The sequence below is a fragment of the Pezoporus flaviventris genome, unplaced genomic scaffold (genome assembly GCF_033815535.1).
Source record: "Pezoporus flaviventris isolate CSIRO_AGI_PZ_B2104156 unplaced genomic scaffold, CSIRO_AGI_Pfla_v1 ptg000188l, whole genome shotgun sequence".
NCBI lineage: Eukaryota > Metazoa > Chordata > Aves > Psittaciformes > Psittacidae > Pezoporus > Pezoporus flaviventris.
Window position 1 is genome coordinate 1,835,792 of NW_026892736.1, and position 21,609 is coordinate 1,857,400.

The window sequence follows — 21,609 nt, forward strand, 5'->3', positions numbered from 1 at the left end:
AATGTTAATTGGCCATCTGTACAAAGACTAATTAAAATCTACCATGCTGGGGATTAAAACATACCTATAGCAACTGCCTGAATTGAGAATTAGACAGAGGAGAGATTGAGAAAACAGCTGAAAGGCTTGTGCAAAACGCACTCGCGCTTAGGTGTGAGATGAGCTGCAGCTCGGAGATCTGAGATGCTTTATTATTAAATTAAGGAAGAAAAAGGGGGGGGAAAGAGAGAAGAAGAAGGGGGGGAGGAGAGGAAAAACTTGTGATGGGAGATGGTTTAATGGGAAGAAAGGCCGCCGGAGATTTCAAAGCGGAGTGACCCCCAACATTTGGGGTTTGGTTTAGATGAGGATAATGCCGCCCGCTCCCCTCCCCACTGCAGGAGATAGTCTGTGGCCTTTTCAGCTTTTTAAGGGGTTTGGATGTGAAGAAAACACGTCAGGAAGTGGGAAACTGCTGGTTGGAAGAGGGGAAAGAAGCATTGGAGCTGGATGGAGCAAGCTGCTCTAGTGGAAGGTGGCCCTGCCCGTGGCAGTGGGGTGGAACTGGAGGAGCCTTAAGGGCCCTTCCAGCCCAAACCATTCCATGATGATCCCCTGACTATGAAGAGCTGGGGATGGAACTCTTGGCACTGGGCATCACTGCCTGGATGGGTATCCAGTGGGATCTGCATCCCGCTCTGGCCCGGAGCTGCAGCGCGCCCTCGGCTGCCCCGCTCCCTTCTTTGTCCTAAATCCAAGGCTTTTCAGGCCGGCCGCCTCTTTGTTGTGGGGAGGGTTTAGAAATAGCACAACATGAATAAGCCAGTGCTAATTATTCCCGGGGCTGCTCCTCCTCCTCCTCACTGCGTCCCCAGCCCTCATCAAACACCTCCTGACCTTCCCTGTGCTGCACATGAGGAGCCAGCGTGGATCCTGGATCCATCCCACCCGGCTGAGGTGGCCCCTCCAGCACTGGAGGTGGCAGGAGGTGCCTGGGGACGGAGGGCACCCTGAGGGATGCTGGCTGGAGGGTGATGAGGAGGCTGGACCCTGCCTCCAAACAGGCTCCCCAGGCTCAGGGCAGCTCCGGCACACGTGGAAGTGTAAAATTACATCAATTTTTAATTCAAAAGCAAAGGGAAAAGGGGGTTTTCCTCCAGCCCAAGATTGGGGGGTGTGTGTGTGGGTGATCAATCAGGCATCCCCAACCTGCAGCTCCACCACCTTGTGTCCCCAAGAAGCTGCAGACCAGGACCGTCCCAGACTATAGAATCACAGACTGGTTTGGGTTGGAAGGGACCTTAAAGCTCATCCAGTTCCAACCCTTTGCCATGGGCAGGGACACCTCACACTAGACCGTGTCTCCCAAGGCTCTGTCCAACCTGGCCTTGAACACCACCAAGAATAAACTACCCCATGCACCACCTCTGACACCACCAACCAGCCCATTTTATCACCCCAGATCCCCCATGCTCCATTGCAGGACTGCATCCCTGTATCCTTGCGATGCCGGGGAGCACCAAATCCTCCGAGCATCCTTCCCCGGCGGGGGGGGTGGGTGGGTGGTGTTTGGGGTTCAAGGCAGGGATGCGGGGAGGAGGATGAGCATCCCCCCTCCCGGGAGCGTGCTGGTGCTTCGCAGCCTTGCTGGGAGCGCCCGGCTCTGCTCTTGTTTTCCCAGATCCCGCTGTGTTTACTCCCAACACGGGTGACCGCTGTGGCCCTATTACGGGAGCGGCTGACAGCTCGGCTGACAAGTGTGCTCGCAGCAGGAATGTGAATGCGGATCCCGGCCTCGCCGCGGTGCCTCGGCGGCAGCTTCGCCCGCACTGTGACATCCCTATGGAAGGAGATGCTCTGGGTTTCCCATAGGGTGCGGTGTGGCGAGCGGTGGGCGCAGCGTGGCTTGATCCTGGCCTAAACCGGCAAGAGCCTCCCAGCATCGTAATGGGAAGGACAGGGATCCGCTGGGATTGTTCAGTGCTTGGGAAGGGCTGAGCACTCAGCACGGGAGGGTTTCAGGGCTGGATGGAGGATGATGGGCTGCGACCACGGCACAGGATGGGCTGTGGAAGAGGAAGATGGATGCGCTGATCTGAACAGGATGAAGGAAAGGGAGCAGGGAAAGGCAGTGTTGGGACCCAAATCCCAAGGGAGACATGGAAGCAGCTCAGGCACAGCCTGGCTCCAGCTCACTGCTTGATATATGGGGAAGGTGGTTTGAGATGCACCCGGCTGCATCCCACATGGGCCGGCAGCAAGCATGACAAAGCCTGGTGCATAGGAAAACAGGGAAAACCTCCTCTTTCTGGGTGCTCTTTCCCATTGGAGTGGAGGTGGCTGCTGCTCTGCAGGGTCCAGTGCAATCACGGGTGAATTCAGTGGGTACAGGGCAGCATTAGAAGCAATGATGAAGCTGGGGACCCAGCCCATCCCAGTGATTCCAGCTCTGTCCTTGCTGGAGAACGATGGTTTAATTAATCCCAGATCATTTCTGCAGTGTCCCCCCATTAACCTCCATAGCAGCCTAAATAATAACTCATTAAAGGCATTTGAAGCTGGCAGGAACAGGACAGTTTACCAGCAAACCCTCTGCTCTTTGGCTCTAAACTGGGTTAATCTGTTATCTCTCCTTGCAGGGTCCCTCATTACTCATTAAATACCTGTTCCAGGCCAGCTTGGAGCTGTTCCTTCTCCTTTCCTAGTCCTAAAGCCACCAAAACCAGGGAACGATGTAGAGAGGAGATGAGCAAGAGTAGGTCAATGGGCTAAGAGTGGGGAATGCAGAGTTGCAGGCAGGAGGATCCCCATTCAGAGATGGGGAGAAGAACCATGCCAGCTCAGCAGAAAGACGTTTGCTGTTCTACCCCACTCAGGCTCCACGGACATCCACCAAATCCCAGCCATGGCCCTGAGAAGCGGCTGCAAAGCTCCTGACCTGTCTCATAGAGAAGCAGGAGGCTCCAGGGTGCCTGGTTGTGCGTCTAGGAGAGACGCACCAGGGTCAGGTTCATCTGCAGACCCAGGCACAGCTACAGGTTGGGCAGAGAAGTGACCCAGAGCAGCCTGAGGAGCAGAGCTTGGGGATGTTGGGAGAAGCTCCCCATGACCCAGCTTCAGTGAGCGCTTGAGCCCAGAACCCCCCCGTGTGCTGGGTGCACCCCCAGAGCGGGAGCAGCAGCTCAGGGAGGGGATCCTGCCCCTCGGCTGTGCTCTGGGGAGACCCCCCTGCAGTCCTGATCCAGCTCTGGGGCAGCAGCACAAGAGGGACGTGGAGCTGTTGGAGCGAGGCCAGAGGAGGCCATGGAGATGCTGCGAGGGCTGGAGCAGCTCTGCTCTGGAGCCAGGCTGAGAGAGCTGGGCTGGGGCAGCCTGGACAAGAGAAGGCTCCTGAAGGGGAGACCTGAGAGCAGCTCCAGTGCCTGAAGGGGCTGCAGGAAAGCTGGAGAGGGGCTTGGGACAAGGGATGTAGGGACAGGCCAAGGGGAATGGCTTGAACCTGCCAGAGGGGAGACTGAGATGAGCTCTTAGGCAGAAGCTCTTCCCTGGGAGGGTGCTGAGGCGCTGGCACAGGGTGCCCAGAGAAGCTGTGGCTGCCCCATCCCTGGCAGTGCTCAAGGCCAGGTTGGACACAGGGGCTTGGAGCAAGCTGCTCTAGTGGAAGGGGTCCCTGCCCGTGGCAGGGGTTGGAGCTGGAGGAGCTTTAAACTCCCTTCAACCCAAACCAGGCTGTGACTCCAGGATTCTATGTGCCTGTCTCTGGGTGTCTCCATGGGCACCTCGGGAGGCTCTGCACACAGGACGGGAGCAGCTCCGTCACCTTTGTCCTCACGGCCGGAGGCAGCAGCTTGTTTGCGAGCAAGGAGCTCGCTGGGCACTCGATGTCCTGGCCAAAAGGGCCGTGCTCAGCATTTCTGGCCCCTGGATGGGACAATAAAGGTCATCATCTCCCCTCTGCTCAGAAGCCTTTCATAAGGGGCAGAGCAACCTGGCTGCAGCCTCCTGCCCTGCTGAGCCGGGGGCAGCGCAGGGCAGGGGCTGAGATTTGGGAGGTCGTGGGGTGCACGATGCTTTTAATTTGGGAGGCTTTGGGGAGGATTTAGCCGGCTCATTCTCACCACGGTGACAAGGACCTGGTCACACACATGGAAACAGAACCCCAGCGCTGACTTCGGCTCCTTTCATAACTCCGTTCCCCATGGCACAAAGGGCACAGTGTTTCCCCAGGAATGAGGAATGGGTTAGAACTGGTCCCATAGGGACGTGGTGCTGGAGGTTGGGCCGTGTCACCCCTGAGCATCGCACTGGCACTTCTATTCCTGCCCCAAACTGCTACTGAGGCCATCACAGGGGTTTTCCTGGAGTGTTTTATAGGGATATCAAGCAGGGAGATGGTTTATAGGCACCTGCACGGCTCGTGCTCCAGCTTGGTGTCCCTATTTACCAGGAGACACCTGACCTCTCCAGCACCCATCCACTACAGAAAACTGCAAGGCAATGGATTTGCTTGTAAATATATGAGCTCGGAGCAAAAAGGTGGGCATAGAGGGATGGGATGTCCCATAGAGCCCTTGCAGCCCCACACTGGGAGAGTGGGGCTGAAGAGCCTTTCCTGGCGCTGTCACAAGCCCCAGGGCTTTGCTCCAGGGATGGGAATGGAAGGAAAAAGGAAATAGGGTGGAGAAGGGATAAAATGCCCTATGCAGCACCCTGTAGGAAGCAGGTGAGGGGCAGCCCCACTTGGAGGGACACCCCATGGCAGGCAGGATTTGGGGCTTCAGAAGCCCAACTTTACCCCCATCAGGGATAACGTGGGTGCTATGTGGGATGGAGGAGGTGATCGATCCTTTCGGGGTGATCCCTTTCTGCCACAGAGCTCCTCCTTAGCCCATGGGACAGCACTGCCCGAATACTGGGGCGCCCCATAGGGCCGGGTGTGTTGTTCCCATCGGATCCACTTTGGGGGGTGAGCTGGGAGCTCCTGACTGTAATGAGGAGAGCTCAAACCTTGGGTTTGAAATACTCCCATTCCCCCTTGCTGAGCCTCTGGCACGGTCCCAGCGGCTCCAGGACGTGGAGATTCAGCTAAAGCCAAGTGAGTGGCGGCAGGGACCTGGGATCAGACGGTGCAGAGGCAGGAGGGGAGCCCCAGCTTGTGCCCCGCTCCATCCCCACCGAGCGGTTCCAGAAGCTCCGATGCCCCCATCCTCAGGGCCCCGCGCACGGCCGGGCTCCGTTACCCGGTCTCGGTACGCCCTCAGCTGGTCACAGAAAGTGCTAGGAAAGGGAAGGAAAAGATTCCGCCTCGTTTTCCCCATTGCATCTCACAGCACCCATGGGTGCGCAGACGTTGGCTGGACCCACGGGGCATGGGAACTGGGCCAGCAACCTGGGTAGGAGGGTGCTGGTACCTAGGGGATGGTGGTTGCCAGGGATACCAGCATCCCCCGGGTACCAGGGGAGACAGAAAAGGGAGCGAAAAGTGGCCCAGTTCCAAACATGAGACGGACGTGGAGCTGCTGGGTCAGGTTCAGAGGAGGCCATGGAGATGCTGCGAGGGCTGGAGCAGCTCTGCTCTGGAGCCAGGCTGAGAGAGCTGGGCTGGGGCAGCCTGGACAAGAGAAGGCTCCTCAAGGGGAGACCTGAGAGCAGCTCCAGTGCCTGAAGGGGCTGCAGGAAAGCTGGAGAGGGGCTTGGGACAAGGGATGGAGGGACAGGCCAAGTCCCTTCCAACACAAACCATTCTATTAATCAATCCAGTGTTTCACTAATGGTTTTATTTCATTAACATTGTGTGCAGCCTGACCTAAACACCTCGCTGTTGAAAGTCAGCATTCCCTGCCTTCTAGCCTGTCTTGGGGGAGAGGTTTGGGTTGGAGAAGTACCTGGTTTCAAGTGGTAAGTCTGTAATACTACAACCCCTCATGCAGATGCTCCAAGGACACATGTGGTTGCTGATACATCACCCGCAGCTACTGGAGGGTGATGAGATCTCAAGCAAACCCCAAAATAATCCTTGTTACCTTCATTTCCATGTGTCTTACCCTGAAGAACCCACCTGCATCTCCCACCCAGCTGGCACCAAATGGTCCCCATGCCCTGCATCCCCCACCTCCTCCTGCAATACAGGGCTCCTACCTCCAGCCCAGCCTCATTGTCCAAGCTCCTACAAGGGCAGTACATGAGACCCCAGCTCTGAGCCCTGAGGTTATGCTTTTATCGAAAGCCAGATTCCCAAGACGGGATGGGACAAGGCCATAGGGATTCAGGGTGAGGAGATGGGGGAATTTAGGTCCACCCAGGTTACACAGGCCATAAGAAACACCACCAAGCATCAGACTGCAGAAGAACAACCCCATTGTCAGTGCTGGGAGCAGCAGAGGGGGCTTTGCTAATAATGAGTTTCACAAGCACAGAGGGAAGATGAAACCACTCAGACAAGCTGGAGAGCAGTGTTTGTTGAGCTTGACAGGATTAAGTTAACACAGCATTAATGAAAGAGCTCAGAGATGGAGGAACAGGACTCCAAGAGGGCACGCTGGGGCTTTGTCAGTGCTTAACCCAGGATCTCCCCTCCCATCCTCCCAAACCCCACTTTTAATGATACACAAGACCCACAACAGACACGAAACTTTTAATGACTGCAGATCCAGATGGATGAAATGGGAAACGCAGGGATGAGGCACTGCACTGGGGAGGAGGTTGTTGGCATTAAGTATAGAGGGATGCAGGGGATGCCACCGGGCTTCAGTGCAGCTCTCCTGCAGCAACACACACTGCAGATCTATGGGCAGAGCTATTTGCTTTCGATGGGCAAACCTCCCAAGTGCCTCCTGGAACCCCCTGGAAAATGATGGTGAAACTCCCCAAATAATCAAAAGAACAACCCAGGAGGGGCTGAAACCCAGATCCAGGCAAACAGGAGCATGGGATGAAGTCAGGGCTGTGCCTCAGGTGTACTCTAACCTGTACTGTGCTTGGGCACAGGTCTAGGGAAGCTGGTGACCCCACCAGCCCCCCCCAGATTCACATCTCATCCACAGGCAGCTCCCTCTCCTGGCCATCAACTGCCTTTGGGCACAACAACCCCCCAGGGACAGGCTTTGCTCCATGTCTTAAGGCACAGAACTCACCCAGAGACCATCCCAGGACTGCAGGAGGGTCTGGACAAGGCACTGCTGAGACAGGGAATGAAGTCAGGGCTCTGGGAATGGCTCTTTTGCTCTTTGGTGACTTGCTCAGCTGCTGAGCACACAGCTCTTGAGGGGCAACAGGGACAGACATGGGGACACTCAGCTCTAACCCTACTGTTGGCTTCTTTGAGACCACCTTGGTGGCTTTCTGACCTGGCCTCATGTGCCTTGGTACCTCCTTGGCTCGCACACACTCCTGTGCAGGAGAGCTTTAACCCTTGGAAAAAGCACCTCTGGTCTCCCATTCCCAGCAGTTGAGAACCCCCTCCTTCTGCTCGTGGGTACCCAGGAGGGCTCCACAGCTACAGCAAAGCAGTGACTGCTCCTCAATCCCACTGGGGCACTTGGGGTATTTTAGGGCACCAAGAGGTCTTCTCTTGAAAGCTGCAGAGCACCCAGGACTCAAACAAGGTCACCAAGGTGATCATGAACATGCAGATGCTGCAAGGGCTGGAGCAGCTCTGCTCTGGAGCCAGGCTGAGAGAGCTGGGCTGGGGCAGCCTGGACAAGAGAAGGCTCCTGAAGGGGAGACCTGAGAGCAGCTCCAGTGCCTGAAGGGGCTGCAGGAAAGCTGGAGGGGGGCTTGGGACAAGGGATGCAGGGACAAAACGCTCTGTGATTCTACAACCAAACACAAGGCTCATCAGAGAGCAAAGCAGGAAGCAAAGGCGGAGGTGAGAGGAACTCAGATGTCATAGAAATCCACATGGGCACCAGAGGGGAAGGTGTCCTCCTCCAGGAGAGTCACCAGCTTCTGGGCTGACACGGTGCAGTCTATCAGCTTCCTGCTCTCCTGCAGGCTTTGGAAATGCTGCCGCATCGCAGGGTCTCCAGTCTTAGTCCGGGCCAAGAGCTGCATGTCCGTGTCCAGGGGACCTGGGGAAAGAGCAACCAAAACCACATCCCAGGAGGAGAAAGCAAAACCTGGGGCTCATTTTTCCCTCTGTACCTGGCTTAGCTGCAGGAATCTTATCCACAAAGGCAGGAGCAAATGAATGACTGAGCACCCTCCTCACCTGGGGCATAGTTGAGCACACGGATATCCGGCTCCTCCAGTGCCAGCACTTGGAACATCATGTCCCGGGAAGCCTTCCCACTGCAGTACAGGGCCCAGCTCTTGAAGGGCTTCAGGGCACAGAGTGAGGAGATGTTCACCACGGTCCTGCTGGAGCCAGGCCTCTTCCCAAAGGCTTGCAGGGCATGGGAGGTGAGGCAAAGCGCCGAGGTGACGTTGAAGGCAAAGTAGCTGTTGATCTCACCCGGGTCAGTGAGATCCAGGAAGGATTTGGAGATGTCTCCCAGGGAGCCTAGGAAAGAAGGACACAGGAGTTAAGAGAAGCCTTCCAATATCTGAAGGGGGTCTAAAAGGATGCTGGAGAGGGACTCTTCATCAGGGACTGTTGTGATAGGACGAGGGGTGACGGGTGCAAACAAACAGGGGAAGCTCAGGTTAGAGATAAGGCAGAAGTTCTTTACTGTGAGGGTGGTGAGGCACTGGAATGGGTTGCCCAGGGAAGTGGTGAATGCTCCATCCTTGGCAGTGTTCAGGACCAGGCTGGACAGAGCCTTGGGCAATGTGGTGTAGGGTGAGGTACCCCTGCCCATGTCAAAGGGCTGGAACTGGATGATCTTAAGGTCCTTTCCAACCCAAGCCATTCTATGACTCTACAAGCAGCAAAGCACTGTGGTCCCGGCAACGAACCATCCCTGCTCGGCACCCCTAGCTCATTAATGTAACACAATAACGGGATCCAGGCAGGATGAAATCCCTCCTGCTCCTTCCCTTTTTTGCCTGCTCACCGGCACCCAAAGCACCGATCAAGCCTCGCTGTAGGACCGAGGGCGCGCCCGCCAGGGCTGAGCCCCGCTGCCGCGGGGAGGGGAGGGGAGGGGATGGCTGCCAACCCGGAAGGGAGGAAAGGGACGAGGGTTCCCGTCGTTACCGGCGTTGTTGATGAGGAGCAGGCGGCCGGGCGGCCCCGAGGGCAGCACCTCCCGCAGCGCGGCCGTCGCCTGCCGCAGCCCCTGCTCGCAGCCCAGGTCGGCGGCCACGCACTCCACCCGCAGCCCCGCGGCGCTGCCCCGCAGCTCGGCCGCCAGCTCGGCCAGCGGCGCCGCCGAGCGCGCCAGCAGCAGCAGCACCGAGCCCGAGCCCAAGCGCGGAGCCAGCAACCGCGCCAGGCTGCGGCCGAAGCCGCGGGAAGCGCCCGTCAGAACGCAGGAGACCGGGCCCCAGCGCCCGGGACCCGGACCCGGACCCGGACCCGGACCCGGACCCGGACCCGGACCCGATCCCGATCCCGATCCCGATCCCGATCCCGGACCCGGACCCGGACCCGATCCCGATCCCGATCCCGATCCCGATCCCGATCCCGATCCCGATCCCGATCCCGACCCCGGCTCCATCCCTGCCCAGGGCGGAGGAGGCGCGGCAAAACACCGCACCACGTGACCCGCCCCATTCATGCCCTCTGCTCACCCGCAGCTTTGTGATTGGGCTCTCCGACAGCGGCGGCACCGCCGCCAGCTCCGATTGGTCAGCGCTGTCGCCTGGGTCAGATGACGAACATACGATGGGTGGGCGTGGTCAGAGTGGCGCGTCGGTCAGCGGGTACCCGGAGGGGCAGCAGCGGATTGGGATGGGGATGGGGATCGGGATTGGGATCTGGATAGGGATGGGGATAGGGATCGGGATAGGGATGGGGATTGGGTTTGGGATAGGGATGGGGATAGGGATCAGGATCAGGATAGGGATGGGGATACGGATCAGGATTGGGATCAGGATAGGGATGGGGATAGGGATCGGGATAGGGATGGGGATAGGGATCAGGACTGGGATTGGGATTGGGATCGGGATAGGGATTGGGATAGGGATCAGGATTGCGATCAGGATAGGGATTGGGATCGGGATTGGGATCAGGATTGGGATGGGGATCGGGATAGGGATCAGGATTGGGATCAGGATAGGGATTGGGATCAGGATTGGGATGGGGATCGGGGTAGGGATCAGGATTGGGATGGGGATAGGGATCGGGATTGGGATCAGAATTGGGATCGGGATAGGGATTGGGATCAGGATCGGGATAGGGATTGGGATCAGGATGGGGATAGGGATCAGTATTGGGATCGGAACCAGGACACCAGGGAGAGCCGCACCCTCCCTGGCCAATGTGTGGCTGCACTAGGATTTCTCTCCAATATTTATTTTTTAATGCATTATTTTCACTAAAGCTGTGGCTGCCCCATCCCTGGCAGTGTTCAAGGCCAGGCTGGACACAGGGGCTTGGAGCAAGCTGCTCTAGTGGAAGGGGTCCCTGCCCGTGGCAGGGGTTGGGACTGGATGAGCTTTAAGGTCCCTTCCAACACAAACAATGCTGGGATTATAGAATATATTACATTATATAGAAAATTACTACATTTTTTCCCCCTCCACTTACAAGTGTCAAGTTTTGCCCCTGGATAAGCACAATCCTGGAGTGCAGCACAAGCTGGGATCTGCCTGGCTGGGAGCACCTCTGTGGAAAGGGACCTGCGGGTCCTGGGGGACACAAGCTCAATAAGAATGAACAGTGGGTGGCTGCAGCAATGAAAGCCAACAGGGTGCTGGGGAACATCAGCAAGGGCATCACCAGCAGAGATGAAGACGTCATTGTCCCGCTCTGCTCAGCACTGGTCAGGCCACACCTGGAATACCGGGTTCAGTTTTGGCCCCGCTGTACAAAAAGCTGTGGATGGGCTGGAGAGGGTCCAGAGAAGGGGCATGGAGATGATCCAAGGAATGGGAAGCGTGTGAGGAAAGGCTGAGAGAGCTGGGATTGTTCAACCTGGAGAGAAGGTGGCTCAGGGAGACCTTGTCACCATGGTCCAGTGTTTAAAGGGCGGCTGCAAAGAACATGGAGACTCCCTTTGGACAAGGAATCCCATAGAAAACACAAGGGGTGATGGGCACAAGTTACTGCTGGGGAGATTCCAGCTGGACAGAAGAGGAAAAGGTTTCCCAATGAGGGCAAGCAGCCATTGGAATAATCTCACCAGGGAGGTGGGGACTCCCCAGCGTTGGTCACTGTTAAGATTGGGCTGCACAGGGTGCTGGGCCATCCAGTCTAGGTCATGCTGTGCCTGGGGAGGTTGGACCAGATGATCTCGAGGTTCCTTCCAAGCTAGTTTTCCATGATTCTATGATTCTATGGAATCCCCATGTTCGCACCTCCCCAGCCCTGGCACTGTGCTGCCTGATGCCACTCCATCATTCCTCTTGGAGAAAGCTTTTGTGCAGCTTTTCCCTCTTCAATCAGTAGTTCTGACACTGAGCACTGCGTGTTTATCATGTAGCGGATGATCCATCTAATCCCAAAGACTCCTAAAAGCCTTTTTAAGTTACGAATACCTTTGTGCATCAAGACACACACAGCTTACAAAGAGGGTTTTGCCAAGGGATACCTGGTTTGTGTGGAATTAGCTTCCAGCTGGGCTTGGTTTCCCAGCTGTTAAATCCCCAGGACAGATGGTCCCTGCGGTGCCTAAGAGGTAACAAAGTGGAGCCTCGCTCCATTAAGCAGCTGTAGGCTGGGCTGAAACCCTCCAGCGCTCTAATAAAGCATTAAAAATTCATGGTATGGCAGCAACCCAAGAGTGATATTTGTTTTGCTAAAGCAAATCTTACACGTTCAGCAAAATGAAGATCATCAGCAAAAAAATAAGGCAGCAAATGCGTATTTTCTTCACAAGTAGCTTCTTGATGGCAGAACTTGCTTTAGTGACTGCCAGTTCCCCCTTTCCCATTCTGGCAGCTCCGGTTTCCTGCATCCATCATGGTCTTGCCCCAGTTCCCAGCCTGCCACCGCATCCTGTCCCATGTAGCTGTGCTCAACACAGAGCTGGGCTGGGGGGAAAAGGCCAACGTTTTGCAGGCCTTTCCTTCCTATAAACCATTGATTCCACCTGACCTGCTACCTGGCTTCACCAAAGGGTGCAGAAGATCATTATAGGATCCCAGACTGGTTTGGGTTGAAGGGACCTTAAAGCTCATCCAGTTCCAACCCCTGCCACAGGCAGGGACCCCTTCCACTAGAGCAGCTTGCTCCAAGCCCCTGTGTCCAACCTGGCCTTGAACACTGCCAGGGATGGGGCAGCCACAGCTTCTCTGGGCACCCTGTGCCAGCGCCTCAGCACCCTCCCAGGGAAGAGCTTCTGCCTAAGAGCTCATCTCAGTCTCCCCTCGGGCAGGTTCAAGCCATTCCCCTTGGCCTGTCCCTACATCCCTTGTCCCAAGCCCCTCTCCAGCTTTCCTGCAGCCCCTTCAGGCACTGGAGCTGCTCTCAGGTCTCCCCTTCAGGAGCCTTCTCTTGTCCGGGCTGCCCCAGCCCAGCTCTCTCAGCCTGGCTCCAGCCCCATCCCTGGCAGTGTTCAAGGCCAGGTTGGACACAGGGGCTTGGAGCAAGCTGCTCCAGTGGAAGCTGTCCCTGCCCATGGTAGGTTGGAGCTGGATGAACTTTAAGCTCCCTTCAACACAAACCAGTCTGGGATTCTATGATTTGGATTCATTACTTCTCTCACCACCAGTTCCTGGGGGATGTCCTGCTGCTGTAGTTGCTGTTCTGGCTCAGTCACATCATTTACCAATGCCAGACCCCGTGTTCTTTTGGTGTGGGTGGCTACCTCAACCTTGGGCCGGAAGACTTGTTATCTGTGACCTCTTCCTTTGCTTCATCAGCACCGGTAGCATCACTTCTTTCATCGCTGCACCCACGTATTTGCTTTGCTTTGCAGCAAAATCCCATCCCTGTCACTGATGAGGAACTTGCATCTTGGTGTAAATCTACTCCATTTTGTAAAGCCAGGTCGAGCTGCAGGGGCGGATGTGGAAGGGGGCAAAAGGAGCATAAGGACATCAGCATCCTCCATCCTGCCAGGGCAAATTCCACCCAATGGGTGCTGTAAAACTCCACAGCCACCCCCAACTGACCAAGAAGAGAGGCTGGGACACAAGCTACAAGAGCAAATATTTATTCATATGGGGACATGAGGTGTCCCAGCCAAATTGAAGCACCCTGGTGGGGTTTTACGTGGTGTTCTTGCACCCTTCCAGCATCCGGGTTCAACGTGATTTGACTCACCACTAATACACACGCACACCTTGGTTATTAAGCATAGTAAATACAAAACCACTACAGTTTTGCAGCGTTTTTCCTGCCTTTCTGGTGTTCCAGACGTGCCTGGAGTCAGTCTTGCTGCAGTTCCTCATCTACGACACCAGATGATGCTGGGAGGGTTTCAAAGCCGGGTCAGAGAGGCTGGGATGCTGCCTTATCTCATTGTCCTGGGTATCCTTTAGCCCTCATGGTCAGCTCGAAGCTTCCAAGAAGCAAAGTCCTTATTTCCAGGGCCAAGCTGTCCTTTGGTTTGTTTTACGTAAGCATGAACAATGCCAAAGTCTCCAGTAGAATTCCACTACCACACCAGAGTGTATAATGTGAGCTAATGCATATAGATAATGCAAGCTAATGCACTTTCGTGCTATAAAGACTGGTTGACATAACAGAGAAAAACGTTTGCATAACCCAGGTGAGCTGTGGAATATCCCCCTTAGATCAGCTCCTTTCAACCCCTGGGCTGCTTTTTAAGCCAGTCACTGTGAGGATGTGTTGAATGCCACTTTCTGCCACAAAGGGCATTATCTGTGTTGTTTGAGATTGTTAGTATTAATAGCATTGCTAAAACTGTATTGTCCAAGATGAATTCCTGCTGCCTGATGGACACAGTGTGTGGTGGAGACCCTCTGTAAGCAGCGTGGTGATGCTCAGGGTGATATCCAGAGCTCTCCCTATGTAGCTGTGGAAGTTAACCTGTGTTCTTTCACCAGATGCTCTCCATCTCCCATGACAGCCCCTTGCTTTTTTCCACTGGATTTCAACTCAATACAATCATGCTTGAGAGTGGCTATTTCACTTCTCTTGGAGAACACTCAATCCTAAGCATCACTCAGCAACTCCAAGGCTTGCTGCAGTCTCATGCTCTGTGTCTTCAGGGACAGAAAGGTACCAGCACCTTTGTTATCCTTCCTCCAAGCACCTTGAAGTGCTGCTGCCAGAGCACCTCAGGGAGAAAAGGAGATGGTTTGCCATAAGGGTAGGGAACGTAGCATCAGGAATAACAGCCAGATCCATAGGACTGCATGGGTAGTTCACATAGAGAAATTCTCCCTATAGAAGAAAGACTCGAGAAGTGGCAACTGCTAGCTGAGCAGAGAGGCTGTATTGGAACAGGGCAGGGAGCACAGTACAATTTAATGCAATCACTAGGAGCCAGTGCATTTTGGTTGGACTGCCCTGGAGCTCTCTCAAGAGGATATGTTTTAAAGCAGAAATGGTTGCTGTTGGCTGGGGATTTGAATAGTACATCAAGAGATACAGTATGAAAGCATCTAATGCACGGGAGAAGGAAGGGGAAGGGCTGTACATAGCAGAAAGGGCATCACTGCGTTTTCAGAAGTGATTTAATGTGGGCTGGGAAGGTGACAGAGCTTGGAAAGGCCTGGAAGGCGACCTGCTGTACAGATGTGACTGTGCTGCAAGAACACCTTCCCTAGCTCATAGGATCCCAAAGTGGTTTGGGTTGAAGGGAACTTAAAGCTCATCCAGCTCCAACCCCTGCCACGGGCAGGGACCCCTTCCACTAGAGCAGCTTGCTCCAAGCCCCTGGGTCCAACCTGGCCTTGAGCACTGCCAGGGATGGGGCAGCCACAGCTTCTCTGGGCACCCTGTGCCAGAGCCTCAGCACCCTCCCAGGGAAGAGCTTCTGCCTAAGAGCTCATCTCAGTCTCCCCTCGGGCAGGTTCAAGCCATTCCCCTTGGCCTGTCCCTACATCCCTTGTCCCAAGCCCCTCTCCAGCTTTCCTGCAGCCCCTTCAGGCACTGGAGCTGCTCTCAGGTCTCCCCTTCAGGAGCCTTCTCTTGTCCAGGCTGCCCCAGCCCAGCTCTCTCAGCCTGGCTCCAGAGCAGAGCTGCTCCAGCCCTCGCAGCATCTCCATGGCCTCCTCTGGCCTCGCTCCAACAGCTCCACGTCCCTCTTGTGCTGCTGCCCCAGAGCTGGATCAGCGCTGCAGGGGGGGTTGTCCTCAGAGTTAATAAAGGGCTTTGCCTGAGTGGCATTGGGTGAATGCAGGGGGAAGCCACGTGTGACTGCTGGAGCTGGTCCAGGGAGGATTTTTCCCTGAGGAATATGAGCATCACCTCATCCCTGGGTGAGCATGCATGGGAGGGAGGATGAGCAGCCTGGCACAGACCCTCCTGGGGCCGAAGGAGCTGCTCAGCCAGGGTCTTGGTGTGGACAACAAGGTGCAGGCACTTCTTCCATGCTGCAGGCAGCTCTTCACCTTCACCATGGGACTGGGGCTTCCCTCGCAGCTCAGGCTGCAGCTGGGAGTACCAGCACTAGGTGTCAGGGGCATTTAAACTCCGGAGGGAGCCGAGGTCAGACCCTGAGCCCCGGGACCCCGGAGGACAGCGTGGGGTCTGGGGGCTCGGCTCCATGAACCATCAGTGCTGCACGCCAGCAAAGAAGTGCCAGGGCAGAAACGTTTCTCTTGCTGGTGCTGATGTCAAACATCAACTGGTGTATTCCCAGAAGTGCCCAAGTTACCCATCATTTATGATGGCACGCACTGGGTTCATCTGGAGAAGTCACCCAAGCCACGCTGTCGCTCCGGCGTGGATGCTGTTGGCACCGTTTTATGGTGCATGTGTGTTTGCAATGCTCCCAGCACCTTCTGATGGGTATAACAGGAGCGCCACAAACCCAGAAGAAAGCAGGAGGGCTTCCAGAGGGGAAAACCCACCCCACACGCTGCAGGCATGGTGGGAATGCATGGAGCTGGTACTTTGGAGCAGCCCTAACGCTGCCAGGGCTCACACGTGTTGGAGAGGAAGTGCTAAATTCCCTCTGCATGGCCTGTTAACAATAGCTTTCAGGAAGAGCCCTGGGTATTTCTGCTTGCTCTTACCACCCAAGAAGGGCAGGGCTCGAAGTCACACAAGGTGGCCTTGGCTGGGGCTGTCATTGCTGTGAGTACCCACAGGCTGCTGGAAGGGATGCCTGTGTTTTCGCTCCTGAGCTCTGCTTGTTGTTTTGGCTGCCCCAAAGGCCACCCCAGCTGTGGGATTCATCATGTTCAGCAGCTAATGGTGTGACCTCCTGAGGACGAGATGCCTCGGGTGCCTGCAGATGTCTTGCTCCGTACAGTGGGGTTGCTATCCGGCCGGGGTCCATGGCAGCAAGGATAATGAGGATGGGCCGAGTGGCACAGTGGGGACCTCACTCCTGCTGCTATCCGCGATGAGAAGGGGAACACACAGAGAGGAAATTGCCCTTGATAGGGGTTAGGAGGGAGGCTCTCCTTGCTGTTCATAAATGATGATCCCATCTGCTCGCTGTCACCATGAGCCAGGCAGCACCGAGCTGTGGCAGAGAGAGCTTAGCGCTTGCAATGGTGCTAACCACTTCCTGATGTCTGTGGAATAGAAATATATCATGCCCCCTCCAGCTTAAGGGTGAATGTGTTTGCCCTTCTGCTTCTAAACAAAGAGAGGGAAACCAGCCCTTTCCTTCTCTGCCAGCATGAGCTTCCCAGGTTCAGCTGAACAGCCCAGAGCTAAGGAGCCGATGGGGATCCATCACTTTGGTCTTCACATCCTGTCTGGCTCCCCCGTGCCACGTGTGTTTTGGCATGACTTTGGATATCCCAGTAGAGCTCGCCTAAAGAGCTCCACACCAGAAATACCACCAGAGATTCCCCATCCCTGTATTTGGTTAAACCAGAAACTCGGCTCTGAAAATGCTCCACAAAGGCTGAAAGACGGATGAAATCCACCCGTTTCACTCTGTCCAAGCTACTAATTTCCTGTATTTAGACAAAAAAGGTATAATAAAATGCACGAGAAAACAAAGAGTCATGAGTAGAAGCATCGAGGTCTATCCCAAGCAGGTAACCTCAGATAAGCACAGAGTCTAGGGCTGGAAAACATGGATTTATCCATGTATCTATGTTGGGGAAGACGGGATTCCTTTGTGCTTACTGATATGTGCAGATGGGTGCACCTGGGGGCAATAAGCCACGCAGAGCCAGGTCTAGATGAGGGAACCTCCATGAGAGCAGCATGACCACAGCAGTGCTGCTGTATGGGGTCTCTGGCAAGCCAGGCCGGCTGCTGGGGCTGCTGTGGGTGGCATCAGAGTGTGTGGGATAGCAGCGGTCAGTGCAGAGGGAGCTGTGGCCCTGCTCAGAAGCAGCAACTGCTGACAGCACTTCTTCCACCCTCCATACAGCCAGGAGCAGCCAGCCCGGCCCCCCTGCAGCTCCTCACTTCCTCTGCATCTCCATCCCAGCTCCAGTCCTGCCCTTTATCCTGCACAAAGGGCAGCGAATTCCTGAGCTTTGCCCCCCTGGAACGGCCAAGATTGCGTTTCGTAGGCTTACAGGGGATGCTTTGAGTTGGCACCGCATGGAAAAATGGGGAAAGGGGCTGAGGGAGGAGGGATGAATGAAATGCAGGCACCTCTCTGGGCGATGGAGGTTGATTTATTCCCTTAGGGTTGAAGCGGAGGGTGCTAAAGGTCAGCCTTTAAGACGGAAAGCAGGCTGCTGCACACCCAGAGCAAACAGAAGCGGGTGATTTGTGTGCTTAGTCAGCACCCGGGGCGTTCTTGTTGCTTTAGAAATACCACGTTCCTCTCCTCGTCCAGCTTTAAGCTGTTGGGCAGGAGAAAGCAAATGCTGAGGCTGGGAGCGGGGTTATGGCTTAAGGAGTTTGGTGAAGGCAGAAGCGAGGAGCAGGAAGAGGCTGGGGATGAAGGAGGAGAATGTGGAAGCAACCACAGGGGCTCCAGTCCTTACCCCAGGAGGTTGCTTCAGATTCCCCCATGTCCCTGCAGGAGGTTGGTGTTCCAGGTCAGGAGCATCTGGCCTCGCTTGTTCCTTCCTTTCCACGTTTAATCCCTGGATCTGTGTGACAATGCCCTTGTTTCACTGGGAAATGTTGTCTGAATGACACCGCAGAGCCCAAATGTAAGAGCAGCGCTGGCAGCGCGCCTGCCTGCTGTTACTTGAGCATAGGTGCGGTCAGAGGAGTGTGGAGGCAACGGGAAGGGAAGAAGCAGCAGGGAGAAAAGAGTTCAGTAAAGTAAGGCCATGACATGAGGAAGCACAATGAGCACCATAGGAAAGAGCTTTTTGAGGAGAAAAGAAACTCTCTTCTCCAGGCTTGTTCAGAAGAGGAGAGAAGGCTCCTGAAGGGGAGACCTTAGAGCAGCTCCAGTGCCTGAAGGGGCTGCAGGAAAGCTGGAGAGGGGCTTGGGACAAGGGCCTGTAGGGCCAGGCCAAGGGGAATGGCTTTAAACTGACAGAGGGGAGACTGAGAAGAGCTCTTAGGCAGAAGCTCTTCCCTGTGAGGGTGCTGAGGCGCTGGCACAGGGTGCCCAGAGAAGCTGTGGCTGCCCCATCCCTGGCAGTGTTCAAGGCCAGGTTGGACACAGGGGCTTGGAGCAAGCTGCTCTAGTGGAAGGGGTCCCTGCCCGTGGCAGGGGTTGGAGCTGGAGGAGCTTTAAGCTCCCTTCCAACCCAAACCAGGCTGGGATCCCATAATCCTATGAAATTCTGATGGTATCGCTCCAGTGAAATGGCAGAATTACAATCATTCCTCAATTTGGGAAGATCCTGGGTGCCACAGTGATCTGTAGACAGTGATGACGACTTTTGGACCAGCAGCCTCAGGTAACCTGTGTAAGAGGCTGTGCAAAGGCTGCTCAAGGTTTCCAACCTGTTACAATGATCTCTTTAGGAAGTTTTAGAACACAAGGGAAGTTCTGGAGGACTGGAAAACACCCAAGGAGAGGTCAATAACGAAAAGGGAGAGTGTTTAAAGCTCCATCAGGCTTTTATCAGTCCCACAAAAACAATTCTATAGAACTTCATTAGCAGGACATTAAGGGAACATCAGAGTTAATGTCGCCAACGGTTTTCAGGGCAATAGACTCTGTCAGGCAAACTCAGTATGGTTTTTCAATGCGATTATGAGCTGGTAACAGACGTGTTTGACACATTTGTGTTGGCTCTGCATGATGATATGATTAATAAACGCCAACAATAGAAATCCAGCATGTTTATGTCAGTGACTGGCAAGAATAAATAAACTCCTTGAGGACAGGCTTGCAAATGGTACAAAGTTTGTGGGGCAGCAAACAATAAGGGCATGTCCCAGGCTGCTCTGCAAGCCAGACGCAAGCCATGAATATTCATGGGATGGTGAGCAAATGCCATGTGTCCAGGGACAAAGAATGTGCCTTTTCTTACAGAATGGAAAGGTTTATCCCAGGTGGCAGTGACCTGAAAGGAATTGAAGGTGATGGTGAGTAATTGGCTGAACATCAGCCTCAGCGTGACCCTGTGGCCAACAGCTAATGGTACCCGCGATGGCACCGACACAACGTTGAGGAGGAGCAGATGGATCATGCTCTCTTTGTGTTTCTGACAAGAGCCACCGCTCCATCCACTTCTGGCACCCACAGGTTAAGGAAAACCTTGAAATATGGTGATTTTTGCCCCCCAGAAAGCTTAAATGAGGAAATTACTGGGAAATGTGCCCTCGAGTGAAAGGCTGCAAGAGCTCAATGTGCTCATCTGGTCAAAGAAGAGGTTGGGTGATCCCAAAACACAGGACCAGATGAGAACACCAAAGACTTGATAACAGACTTTTAACTCTACCAGGCAAGGGTAAAAAGAGATCTACGGCTGGAACTGGGTGATCTTTAATGTCCTTTCCAACCCAAACCATTCTATGCTCTGTGCTTCATTCTGTCATTAAAACCATTACGGATTGGTACCAGCTGCTCACTCTTTGAATACTGTTGTTTAACCCTGCTTTTAAAGCTCAGTGAAAACCACACAGTAGTTGCTACCTACTTCAGGAGCACTGGCTCAGTCCCCAACAGCACAAACTCTAACTTGAACAAAACCATAATCTTAGCTGCTAACAGTGGTAGGCGGTGGTACCTATAGATTTTACACCAGAGCTGGGTATGTAACACGCACCAACCAGTACATTCTACATTCCCCATAGCCACAGGTAGCTCATCTCAATGGTCTGAGGCACAAAACATGTTTAAATCACTCCTTGCAGCACCCGGCAAAGGCAGGCACAAAATGCACAGTGCTTCCCCCCGATACAGCTCCGGCCCCATCCGAGCAAAGGCAGCATCAGGCTGCGGGGCTTGGAAACCACCCGGCTGTTTTATCCCCTTTCCTTCCACCACTGATGTGTCTCTTTGCTTCTCAGTCCTCCTAAAGCTTCTACCACGTCTCCATGGTGACTGCAGTGTCAACACGTCCGAAGTGACATCCATCGCACTGCACCCTGCTTGGCAACCGTAGGCTGATGTGCAAGAGCTGGTGTACTACACGTGAAGCTCCCACCAGGCTCTCCTTGCCCCTCCTGTGCTGTTCCAGTTGTGGTGCGTTTGGGGAATTCTTTTATCCCATTTAATTTAGTGATGATACAGGGGTATCCAGGCCAGCAGCATCCAACCTTAGCGAGAGAAGCCAGAGGTGCTCATAAAATAAGCGTAGTTTATTTATACCTCTGAAGATAAAACAACAAAGGCAAACGCAGGAGCCCTCAGTGGCCTGCATAGCCTGCCCTTGGTCCTGCTTTCCATCCCCACCGTGCCCCTGGCAGAGCATGGAATTCCTGTGCAAGGACGGCTCCGCTGCACCTGATAACGCGTGCCTGGGAACGGGATGCTTGCAGCGTCGCTCTCGCAACACAAAGTCATCGCAGTAACAAAGAGCTGCTTCCAAAGGAGGGAGCTGCAGCCTTAAACCTTGAGGAGACCTTGACATCCACGGAGGTTTCTGGGGGCTCCTGGTGTTTTCTGGAGGAAGCTCTGCTGTGTCCTGGGGTGAAGATGCCTCTTGGGTTGTGCAGCTTTTGGATGGGACGCTGCAGCTCAGGAGCTGGTGGGACGTTTCAGGATCAAGCTGGAAGGGGTTTGGTGTCAGCGGGGAGCTTTCTTTGGGACCACAGTCAATGGCAGCTTTTCAGGATGGGGGTGACATCCTTTATGGAGCTGAGGGACAGGATGGGGCAGGGGGAGCTGAGCTTCATCCCTCACAAGATAAGGGAACGCCTCTGCTCGAGGCTGTGATCCCTCAAAGGGGGTGTTGCTGCTATGGGGCTGTGTCCCTTCACGGGGCACATGAGGTCCTTGCCCCGGGGCTGCATCTCCTTAAAGGGGACACAGGGATGCTGCCATAGGGCTGTGCCCCAGAGGGAGGTGTCATGGACAAGGGGCTATCCCCCCTCCTGGCGGGTGCCACCGCCTTGGAGGCTGAGTCTCCCCATGGTCGGTTTCATGGCCATGGGGCTGCGCCCCTTCATAGGGGAGG

At 54.9% G+C, this 21,609-nt stretch overlaps 1 protein-coding gene across 1 annotated transcript; it reads right to left on the minus strand.

Moving 5' to 3' along the window:
* Positions 1-6,899: 6,899 nt before the first annotated feature.
* SPR (sepiapterin reductase) lies at positions 6,900-10,822 on the minus strand. The gene is made up of 5 exons (XM_061440949.1): positions 10,741-10,822; positions 9,652-9,722; positions 9,116-9,491; positions 8,189-8,479; positions 6,900-8,048 (listed from the first exon to the last, which is right to left on the minus strand). The coding sequence occupies exons 1-5, from the start codon at positions 10,820-10,822 to the stop codon at positions 7,858-7,860; spliced, it is 1,011 nt and encodes a 336-aa protein (XP_061296933.1). The 3' UTR covers positions 6,900-7,857.
* Between the last annotated feature and the right edge of the window lie 10,787 nt (positions 10,823-21,609).